At 45.6% G+C, this 12,085-nt stretch overlaps 1 protein-coding gene across 1 annotated transcript; it reads right to left on the bottom strand.

Moving 5' to 3' along the window:
* Nucleotides 1–2,051: 2,051 nt before the first annotated feature.
* On the bottom strand, nucleotides 2,052–3,449 carry LOC140068648 (C-C chemokine receptor type 3-like). Its single transcript, XM_072114033.1, has one exon. The coding sequence runs from the start codon at nucleotides 3,364–3,366 to the stop codon at nucleotides 2,314–2,316; it is 1,053 nt and encodes a 350-aa protein (XP_071970134.1). The 5' UTR covers nucleotides 3,367–3,449; the 3' UTR covers nucleotides 2,052–2,313.
* Nucleotides 3,450–12,085: the final 8,636 nt, after the last annotated feature.

The following is a 12,085-nucleotide window of genomic DNA, read 5'->3' as shown; positions in this document are numbered from 1 at the left end:
AGTGCCTGCCCCCCAGTATATAACCAGTGCCTGTCCCCAGTATATAACCAGTGCCTGCCCCCCAGTATATAGCCAGTCTCTGCCCCCAGTATATAACCAGTGCCTGTCCCCCAGTATATAACCAGTGCCTGTCCCCAGTATATAACCAGTGCCTGCCCCCCAGTATATAACCAGTGCCTGTCCCCCAGTATATAACCAGTGCCTGTCCCCAGTATATAACCAGTGCCTGTTCCCAGTATATAACCAGTGCCTGCCCCCCAGTATATAACCAGTACCTGTCCCCAGTATATAACCAGTGCCTGTCCCCAGTATATAACCAGTGCCTGTCCCCAGTATATAACCAGTGCCTGCCCCCCAGTATATAACCAGTGCCTGCCCCCACTATATAACCAGTGCCTGCCCCCCCAGTATATAACCAGTACCTGTCCCCAGTATATAACCAGTGCCTGCCCCCCAGTATATAACCAGTGCCTGTCCCCAGTATATAACCAGTGCCTGTCCCCAGTATATAACCAGTGCCTGCCCCCCAGTATATAACCAGTGCCTGTCCCCAGTATATAGCCAGTGCCTGCCCCCCAGTATATAACCAGTGCCTGCCCCCAGTATATAGCCAGTGCCTGTCCCCAGTATATAACCAGTGCCTGTCCCCAGTATATAACCAGTACCTTTCCCCAGTATATAACCAGTGCCTGTCCCTAGTATATAACCAGTACCTTTCCCCAGTATATAACCAGTGCCTGTCCCTAGTATATAACCAGTGCCTGTCCCCAGTATATAACCAGTGCCTGCCCCCCCAGTATACAACCAGTACCTGTCCCCAGTATATAACCAGTGCCTGCCCCCCAGTATATAACCAGTGCCTGCCCCCCAGTATATAACCAGTGCCTGCCCCCAGTATATAACCAGTGCCTGCCCCCCAGTATATAGCCAGTGCCTGTCCCCCAGTATATAACCAGTGCCTGCCCCCAGTATATAACCAGTGCCTGCCCCCCAGTATATAGCCAGTGCCTGCCATGTAAATATTGGCCTAGAAATTTGTAACTTTAACCCCCCCAAGAGAAGTTTGCTAAGTTGTTATCCAGTGTTGCACCTCAAAAATCTTTAAAATCCAGGTAAAAAAGTCTCCATTAACAAGTAGATGTAGGCAATGGTATAAGGAGTTAAAGAAGATTGGGGCTTATGCACTAAGAGTCCCGCGGCCGCATTTCCATCGGGTTTCCCGACTTTTTCGGGGATCACGCCCCCAGGACAGGGATTTAAAAGGGCATTGTGTCGAACGTGATCGGATTTTGGCGCAACGGCTTTCATGTGACACAAAATCGGTGGTCAGGCCGTCGGACGCAGGATTAAACTTTAAATTTGTGTCGCGAGATCAAGCATTCACATACATCGGGAAGAAGGTGAACTCCGGGGACCTGAGCGGGGAAGCGACACATGCAGGATATCGGGCACACGAGCTATGTGAATCGTGGCAGTGTTCAATCTCGTCGGACAGTCCGGATCAGGGAACGCGCAGGACCGGGTAAGTAAATGTGCCCCATTGTGTGAGTCCTCACCCTCCCAGAAAAAACAAAAACTCCAATGCAAAATATATCACCCTCTAAGATAAATGTAACAAAGCCCAAAACAAAGAAAAAGAATAGACAGACACAAAGTCCTAGACTAAAGCTAAATGACCTGCCTGGTGCTACTCATGGTCACCAAATGTTTTTTTTTTTAAAAACACATTTGTTCGGGGAGTAGTTTCCTGCAATGTGTTTGCATCTTTCCCTTTTGGTCTGCATTTATGAAGTCAATTTTGTAGTATTTTTTTATTTTGTTACTCTAATTGTTACAGTATTTTAAAGGCTTGGACTGGTGGGAGCAGCAATGTATAATAAATGTGTAAAGTATGACTATGAAGAAGGAGTTAATCCGGTGAGCAGCGTAGAAGTAGCACTACAACATCTCCCCACAACTATACTCCCCAATGCTACAGATATACGTCTCCTGATGGGCTTAGATACACCATGAGGCAAGAAGCAGCACAGAGGCGTCTTAGTTTAGTGGATTTATTGGTTGGGGGTTGTGATGTTAGTGAAGAATCTTGAATATATAAAAATGTATAATCTCCATTAGTAAAACTGACATACGGTACATGTTCCCTCTATGGAGATGTTGTCATCGTAACCCGTATTCGTCCACATTCAGAGCTGCAGAGAAAGAGGAATCTAACAAAGACCTGGTAATTATAAGTGTAAAAATTGTCCCCTTGTCTTATGTCTTGTCCAACTCATTCAAGTCATCGTAGAGCCTTGATATCTGATGTCCACCTCACTCGTAGACCGTCTGTGGGGAGTGTTCGCTGGTCTTGCTGCTGAAGCTGGACTGTCTGTACCTGGACCCCCACATGATCCAATTGCCCATAACCCGCGCCAGGTGTCTACGAAACTTGGTTCCGACAAAAGTGTAGAAGAAGGGGTTGATGCAGCAGTGGAAGTAGGCGATGTTACGGCAAACTAGGAAAGCGTAGTCAATGCTCTCATCACAGTCGTCCTCTGAAGAACCCTTGGAGATCTGCCTGGCCCGGATAAAGATGATGATGTTGTACGGGGTCCAGCAGATGAAGAACGCCAGAATGATGAGGAAGATCAGCTTGATGGCCTTGTCCTTGTTGTGCATCTTGGCATAGTGCAGCTTGATGACGATCAGGGTGTAACAGTACAAGATGATGAGAAGCGGCAGTATGAAGAACATGACCACCTGCTGGTAGTAGCCCACCAGCTTCCAGCTATCGATCTTATCAGCAAGGTACCCCGTCTCCTCGCACAACATCCCAAAAATAACATTATTTCTTGTCCCAAACAAAACAAATTTGGGGAGAGCCGAGAAGAAGCTGATGATCCAAACAGTGCCACTCACCACATAGACATAGAGCATCTTCCGGGTCCGGTTGGCATAGATGGCATGGACAACCGCCATGTACCGGTCCACCGTCATCATAGTCAGGAATAAGATAGTGCTGTAGAACCCAAAGTAGAACATAGAGGCCAAGATCTTGCAAGATGAGTTCCCGAATATCCACTCATGGCCATGGTAGTAACCCCAGAAAGGCAGGGGAAGGGTGAACAACAAGTCTGACACCACCAGGTTGAGGATGAAGAAGTTGGTCACCGTCTTGATGTTCTCAAACTTTAGAAGAAGGAATAAGATGAGGCTGTTGCCCAGAAGACTAAGAGTGAAGACAAAGTAGAAGAAGAAAGGCACCACCACTGCTGCAAAATTGCTGCTGTTTGTTCTTTGGCAAATGATAATAAGTTCTTCATCATAGACCTCAGTTGGGAAGGTGGTCATCGACAGAGAAGTGTTTTCCATCTGCTCCGACATTGCGTCTACTCCCAACCTTCAAAAACAAGACCAGTAACACGATGATCCTTTCTCGAGGAGTAGTAATCATCTTCTGCCTCCGCACAAGGCTTAGTCAAGGAAATAGTCACCCAGTCCACGAGAAATGGTGTTGGCGATTTCACAATGTTCAATGTAAGGTAAAGATCACTGATTCCTCTGGATTTGCAGGAAACACATTGAACAGTGGCCATCGTTTGTGCAACGTACAAAAAGCCACAGAGAAGTCACAAAAATAGCTCCAGTTAAGCAGAGATTTTGCAATCATGGCAGAAAGTAAGAGTCAGTCTACTGTCAGACATGGAGTAGACAAGTACCTACTGTGGTACAAAGCAGTTACTAGTAGGACCTGAATGAAGATCCCACGGATTCCAGTAGTCTAGAGAACGGTCTTCCTATTTTGATGGATGTGAGGAGAAGCCATCCCGACATCAGAGCAGTCTGTGACCAATCATGGTTTTGATGTTTATAGATACCTAGTCTCTTATTTTATTTGTGCCACCCAGAAATCTATGCACACTACTGTGTCTCCTGCTTTAGCCATTGTCCCAACGCTTTCCTCCATGCTGGGTTTCCTCGTATCATCTTGCTCTTGGCCGATGGGTCCTTGGTCCTAAGGTGCATGTGTGCTTCAGTTCCGGACATTTGAAGGACCATAAATTGTGTCCACTCTGAATAAGTACAGACCACAGGTGATAAAAGGCACCTTCCTTTTCCAAGCCAATTACTCTTTTAGCCTCAATGGAGAAGGACCTTCTCGCCTGGAAGCACCTGCCGCTCTCATGGTTTGGAAGGATTAATGTGATCAAAATGGACATATTGCCAAAGATACTTTATTTCTTCTAAACAATCCCTATACGCCTGGCGTCCTCTTTCCTTGTCAGACTTAAACGCATGATCTTGGGCTTTGTTTGGGCCTCAACTAGACCCTGTATGTTGTACAACCTCCTTACCAGACCTAAGGAACTAGAAGGAAGGGGGGGGGGGTCTATCTGATTTTGGCTTGTATTACAAGGACTCATTCTTAGCGTGCCTGGTAGATGCAGTTCTGAGTTCGTCCTCTAGACTCTGGGTGATGCTGGTGGCATCACTAAACCCTGCACCTTTATTGGCATTTCTCTGGCTGCCCGCAACAACTCGCGACGCAACACCCCTTCATTCGCCCTTATACAAAACACTTCTCTCGGGCTGGGACAGAATTAGAAGATGGTACATCCTAACTTCTATACCTGGCCCGCTGTGACCAATAACGTTGGATCCTAAATGTCCTCTGAGGGATCTGAGCCCCGAGCTTTTTGGAATGCCTCAGTGATACAGGTACGCCATGCATTAGAGGGACGTGATCTACACCCCCTGGAAGGTTGGTTCCCCCAAGTAGCAGTTGGTTTACGGCCAACGCACTGAGAAGTTTCATACAATCATTAGGCCCCACACAGGAACTCACATACATAGAAGAGATATTCATAGGCTCCTGTGCTCCTAGGGACATCACCTCTGCTATCTATGGGTGGCTGCTAAGAAGGTGTTGGTCCCGTAACAACAGGCATGGGAAAGTGCATTGAATAGAACATTCTCCGCGGAACAGTGGGAATAATCCTGCTGTCCTGACCCATAACCTCTCCGTCTCAACACAAACTCGAGAGACGAATTTCAAAATAATGTCCAGTTGGTACCGAACCCCCAGCGAAACTACACAAGATGTTTGGATCGATATCGGACATCTGCTGGAGATGCAATCAGGAATATGGTTCCATGTTACATATCTGGAGGTCCTGCCCTGGGGTTAGAGACCTGTAGGGAGCGGTCTTTACACTTTATAATAGATTATGGTCAGACGGTAAGGTACCAGCCCCAGAGATTGGTCTGGTGTCTATGCTTTGTGGCTCGATTTCAGCTGAGGCACTGCCTCTCTGCTATCCGCCAGACTCTCTGTATGCCCCACTAGAGGTCAGTGGGTAGAAGATCTGAACCATATAATGAAGATGGAAGAGATATAGAGAGCTACAGAGGATTTGGCAGACTCTCAGATTTCCAGAATCACCAAGATTTGGGCCCCCCTGGATTGGCTCCCGTAACTCTACAGAGTTTTCCTCCTGGGTGATGGGTTGATGATCCCTCCCGTTCCCTGCCGACCTGGGCAGGACTTACCCCCTCTTTCCCTATATGTTCTGCCCTATGTGTTCCGACCCCTTCCCTCCAGCCCCGACCTTTCCTATTCGTGTTACCTTATGTCTCCCCTTTCTCCTCATGTCTAATGTGGTTAATTATATGTGACTCAAATGGCATAGACTCAGATATTTCTGTTTTAATTACTCATAGTGGGATGTAGCCTCACACCTGTGTTTGATCCTATGACTTACAAAATGTAGAGGTACCCCCCCCCCCCCCAATCTACAGTTTGGTTAACGACCGGCCGGTTTATTTCTACTTTTATTATTTGGGTGGTATATGTGTAATTGGAATTACCTCTACTTTTGAGAATTGTTGTAATTACTCACAACTATGTTTATTGAACAAAAAAGACACCTTCCCCCCCATTGGACTGTCTCTAACTAAGCCTCGCCTGCCCCCTTGAGCTTGGTCCAAGCTTCCTCAGACACACACGGTCCAGCTGTTTTCCTACACTGGGACTACTTCAAGAGGTAGCAGTCATGTGTCCTCGCCAAAGTGAAGTCCAGATTGCTGTACAGTAGTTCTAGAACCACAGCAGCCATTCTCTTGTTATGAGTCTTCCTTTAACCCCTTGAAGACTTAAAGGAAATCTAACACCAGGATGAAAGATTGTAAACCAAGTACACTGACGTACTGGTGTGCGCCCCCTCTGTCAGGATCTGCTCTTCTTTTTGCTTCTTATTCACTAAATTTTACCAAAAAAGTATTTTAAAATGATGCAAATAAGCCTGAGGAGCCCAAGGCTTCATAGGTTTTGATGAAGCCTGGAGCCCCATGGGCTCATTTGCATAATTTGTATGTGTATGAGGGGGTAGTATATAGTGTAGGGTAGTATGGGGGTAGTATATAATGTAGGGTAGTATGGGGGTAGTATATAATGTAGGGTAGTATGGGGGTAGTATATAGTGTGGGGTAGTCTGGGGTAGTATATAATGTAGGGTAGTATATAGTGTAGGGCAGTATGGGGGTAGTATATAATGTAGGGTAGTATGGGGGTAGTATATAGTGTAGGGCAGTATGGGGGTAGTATATAGTGTGGGATAGTCTGGGGTAGTATATAATGTAGGGTAGTATGGGGGTAGTATATATTGTAGGGCAGTATGGGGGTAGTATATAATGTAGGGTAGTATGGGGGTAGTATATAATGTAGGGTAGTATGGGGGTAGTATATAGTGTGGGGTAGTCTGGGGTAGTATATAATGTAGGGTAGTATGGGGGGTAGTATATAGTGTAGGGCAGTATGGGGGTAGTATATAATGTAGGGTAGTATGGGGGTAGTATATAGTGTAGGGCAGTATGGGGGTAGTATATAGTGTGGGATAGTCTGGGGTAGTATATAATGTAGGGTAGTATGGGGGTAGTATATATTGTAGGGCAGTATGGGGGTAGTATATAATGTAGGGTAGTATGGGGGTAGTATATAGTGTAGGGCAGTATGGGGGTAGTATATAATGTAGGGTAGTATGAGGGGGTAGTATATAGTGTAGGGCAGTATGGGGGTAGTATATAGTGTAGGGCAGTATGGGGGGTAGTATATAATGTAGGGTAGTATGGGGGTAGTATATAATGTAGGGTAGTATATAGTGTAGGGCAGTATGGGGGTAGTATATAATGTAGGGTAGTATGGGGGTAGTATATAGTGTAGGGCAGTATGGGGGTAGTATATAGTGTGGGATAGTCTGGGGTAGTATATAATGTAGGGTAGTATGGGGGTAGTATATAATGTAGGGTAGTATGGGGGAAGTATATATTGTAGGGCAGTATGGGGGTAGTATATATCGTAGGGCAGTATGGGGGTAGTATACAATGTAGGGTAGTATGAGGGGGTAGTATATAGTGTAGGGCAGTATGGGGGTAGTATATAATGTAGGGTAGTATATAGTGTAGGGCAGTATGGGGGTAGTATATAATGTAGGGTAGTATGGGGGTAGTATATAGTGTAGGGCAGTATGGGGGTAGTATATAGTGTGGGATAGTCTGGGGTAGTATATAATGTAGGGTAGTATGGGGGTAGTATATAATGTAGGGTAGTATGAGGGGGTAGTATATAGTGTAGGGCAGTATGGGGGTAGTATATAATGTAGGGCAGTATGGGGGTAGTATATAGTGTGGGATAGTCTGGGGTAGTATATAATGTAGGGTAGTATGGGGGTAGTATATATTGTAGGGCAGTATGGGGGGTAGTATATAATGTAGGGTAGTATGGGGGGTAGTATATAGTGTAAGGCAGTATGGGGGTAGTATATAGTGTGGGATAGTCTGGGGTAGTATATAATGTAGGGAAGTATGAGGGGGTAGTATATAATGTAGGGTAGTATGAGGGGGTAGTATATAGTGTAGGGCAGTATGGGGTAGTATATAGTGTAGGGCAGTATGGGGGTAGTATATAATGTAGGGTAGTATGGGGGGGTAGTATATAATGTAGGGTAGTATGAGGGGGTAGTATATTGTGTAGGGCAGTATGGGGGTAGTATATAGTGTAGGGTAGTATGGGGTAGTATATAGTGTAGGGTAGTATGAGGGGGTAGTATATTGTGTAGGGCAGTATGGGGGTAGTATATAGTGTAGGGTAGTATGGGGTAGTATATAGTGTAGGGTAGTATGAGGGGGTAGTATATTGTGTAGGGCAGTATGAGGGGGTAGTATATAGTGTAGGGCAGTATGGGGGTATTATATAGTGTGGAGCAGTATGGGGTAGTATATAGTGTAGGGCAGTATGGGGGTAGTATATAGTGTGGGATAGTCTGGGGTAGTATATAATGTAGGGTAGTATGGGGGGTAGTATATAGTGTAGGGTAGTATGAGGGGTAGTATATAGTGTAGGGCAGTATGGGGGTAGTATATAGTGTGGGATAGTCTGGGGTAGTATATAATGTAGGGAAGTATGAGGGAGTAGTATATAATGTAGGGTAGTATGGGGGTAGTATATAGTGTAGGGCAGTATGGGGTAGTATATAGTGTAGGGCAGTATGGGGGTAGTATATAATGTAGGGTAGTGTGGGGGGTAGTATATAGTGTAGGGCAGTATGGGGGGTAGTATTTAATGTAGGGTAGTATGGGGGGTAGTATATAGTGTAGGGCAGTATGGGGGTAGTATATAATGTAGGGTAGTATGGGGGGTAGTATATAGTGTAGGGCAGTATGAGGGGGTAGTATATAATGTAGGGTAGTATGAGGGGGTAGTATATAGTGTAGGGCAGTATGGGGTAGTATATAGTGTAGGGCAGTATGGGGGTAGTATATAGTGTAGGGTAGTATGGGGTGTAGTATATAGTGTAGGGCAGTATGGGGGTAGTATATAATGTAGGGTAGTATGGGGGGTAGTATATAGTGTAGGGCAGTATGAGGGGGTAGTATATAGTGTAGGGCAGTATGGGGGGTAGTATATAGTGTAGGGCAGTATGGGGGTAGTATATAATGTAGGGTAGTATGGGGGTTGTATATTGTGTAGGGCAGTATGAGGGGGTAGTATATAATGTAGGGTAGTATGAGGGAGTAGTATATTGTGTAGGGCAGTATGGGGGTAGTATATAGTGTAGGGTAGTATGGGGTAGTATATAGTGTAGGGTAGTATGAGGGGGTAGTATATTGTGTAGGGCAGTATGGGGGTAGTATATAGTGTAGGGTAGTATGGGGTAGTATATAGTGTAGGGTAGTATGAGGGGGTAGTATATTGTGTAGGGCAGTATGAGGGGGTAGTATATAGTGTAGGGCAGTATGAGGGGGTAGTATATAGTGTAGGGCAGTATGGGGGCATTATATAGTGTGGAGCAGTATGGGGTAGTATATAGTGTAGGGCAGCATGGGGGTAGTATATAGTGTGGGATAGTCTGGGGTAGTATATAATGTAGGGTAGTATGGGGGGTAGTATATAGTGTAGGGCAGTATGGGGGTAGTATATAATGTAGGGTAGTATGGGGGGTAGTATATAGTGTAGGGCAGTATGGGGGGTAGTATATAATGTAGGGTAGTATGGGGGGTAGTATATAGTGTAGGGCAGTATGGGGGTAGTATACAATGTAGGGTAGTATGAGGGGGTAGTATATAGTGTAGGGCAGTATGGGGGTAGTATATAATGTAGGGTAGTATATAGTGTAGGGCAGTATGGGGGTAGTATATAATGTAGGGTAGTATGGGGGTAGTATATAGTGTAGGGCAGTATGGGGGTAGTATATAGTGTGGGATAGTCTGGGGTAGTATATAATGTAGGGTAGTATGGGGGTAGTATATTGTGTAGGGCAGTATGAGGGGGTAGTATATAGTGTAGGGCAGTATGGGGGTATTATATAGTGTGGAGCAGTATGGGGTAGTATATAGTGTAGGGCAGTATGGGGGTAGTATATAGTGTGGGATAGTCTGGGGTAGTATATAATGTAGGGTAGTATGGGGGTAGTATATAGTGTAGGGTAGTATGAGGGGTAGTATATAGTGTAGGGCAGTATGGGGGTAGTATATAGTGTGGGATAGTCTGGGGTAGTATATAATGTAGGGAAGTATGAGGGAGTAGTATATAATGTAGGGTAGTATGGGGGTAGTATATAGTGTAGGGCAGTATGGGGGGTAGTATATAATGTAGGGTAGTATGGGGGGTAGTATATAGTGTAGGGCAGTATGGGGGTAGTATATAATGTAGGGTAGTATGAGGGGGTAGTATATTGTGTAGGGCAGTATGAGGGGGTAGTATATAGTGTATGGCAGTATGGGAGGGTAGTATATAGTGTAGGGCAGTATGGGGGGGTAGTATATAGTGTAGGGCAGTATGGGGGTAGTATATAGTGTAGGGCAGTATGGGGGTAGTATATAGTGTAGGGCAGTTTGGGGGGTAGTATATAGTGTGGAGCAGTATGGGGGTAGTATATAGTGTAGGGCAATATGGGGGTAGTATATAGTGTAGGGCAGTATGGGGGGTAGTATATAGTGTAGGGCAGTATGGGGGGTAGTATATAGTGTAGGGCAGTATGGGGGGTAGTATATAGTGTGGGACAGTATGGGGTTTAGTATATGGTGTAGGGAAGTATGGGGGGTAGTATATAGTGTAGGGCAGTATGGGGGTAGTATATAGTGTAGGGCAGTATGGGGGGTAGTATATAGTGTAGGGCAGTATGTTTGGTAGTATATAGTGTAGGGCAGTATGGGGGGTAGAATATAGTGTAGGGCAGTATGGGTGGTAGTATATAGTGTATGGCAGTATGGGGGTAGTATATAGTGTAGGGCAGTATGGGGGGTAGTATATAGTGTAGGGCAGTATGGGTGGTAGTATATAGTGTAGGGCAGTATGGGGGGTAGTATATAGTGTAGGGCAGTATGTTTGGTAGTATATAGTGTAGGGCAGTATGGGGGGGTAGTATATAGTGTAGGGCAGTATGGTGTGTAGTATATAGTGTAGGGCAGTATGGGGGTAGTAAATAGTGTAGGGCAGTATGGGGGTAGTATATAGTGTAGGGCAGTTTGGGGGGTAGTATATAGTGTGGAGCAGTATGGGGGTAGTATATAGTGTAGGGCAATATGGGGGTAGTATATAGTGTAGGGCAGTATGGGGGGTAGTATATAGTGTAGGGCAGTATGGGGGGTAGTATATTGTGTAGGGCAGTATGGGGTGTAGTATATAGTGTAGGGCAGTATGGGGGTAGTATATAGTGTAGGGCAGTATGGGGGTAGTATATAGTGTAGGGCAGTATGGGGGGTAGTATATGGTGTAGGGTAGTATGGGGGGTAGTATATAGTGTAGGGCAGTATGGGGGGGTAGTATATAGTGTAGGGCAGTATGGGGGTAGTATATAGTGTAGGGCAGTATGGGGGTATTATATAGTGTGGAGCAGTATGGGGGTAGTATATAGTGTAGGGCAGTATGGGGGTAGTATATAGTGTAGGGCAGTATGGGGGGTAGTATATAGTGTAGGGCAGTATGGGGGTAGTATATAGTGTAGGGCAATATGGGGGTAGTATATAGTGTAGGGCAGTATGGGGGGTAGTATATAGTGTAGGGCAGTATGGGGGGTAGTATAAAGTGTAGGGCAGTATGGGGGGTAGTATATGGTGTAGGGTAGTATGGGGGGTAGTATATAGTGTAGGGCAGTATGGGGGGGTAGTATATAGTGTAGGGCAGTATGGGGGTAGTATATAGTGTAGGGCAGTATGGGGGTATTATATAGTGTGGAGCAGTATGGGGGTAGTATATAGTGTAGGGCAGTATGGGGGTAGTATATAGTGTAGGGCAGTTTGGGGGGTAGTATATAGTGTGGAGCAGTATGGGGTAGTATATAGTGTAGGGCAATATGGGGGTAGTATATAGTGTAGGGCAGTATGGGGGGTAGTATATAGTGTAGGGCAGTATGGGGGGTAGTATATAGTGTAGGGCAGTATGGGGGGTAGTATATAGTGTGGGACAGTATGGGGTTTAGTATATGGTGTAGGGAAGTATGGGGGGTAGTATATAGTGTGGAGCAGTATGGGGGTAGTATATAGTGTAGGGCAATATGGGGGTAGTATATAGTGTAGGGCAGTATGGGGGGTAGTATATAGTGTAGGG

Source organism: Engystomops pustulosus, chromosome 7 (genome assembly GCF_040894005.1).
Source record: "Engystomops pustulosus chromosome 7, aEngPut4.maternal, whole genome shotgun sequence".
In the NCBI taxonomy this organism is placed as follows: Eukaryota; Metazoa; Chordata; class Amphibia; order Anura; family Leptodactylidae; genus Engystomops; species Engystomops pustulosus.
The sequence above is the reverse complement of the archived record's forward strand: the minus strand, read 5'-3'. Positions and strand labels throughout refer to the sequence as shown.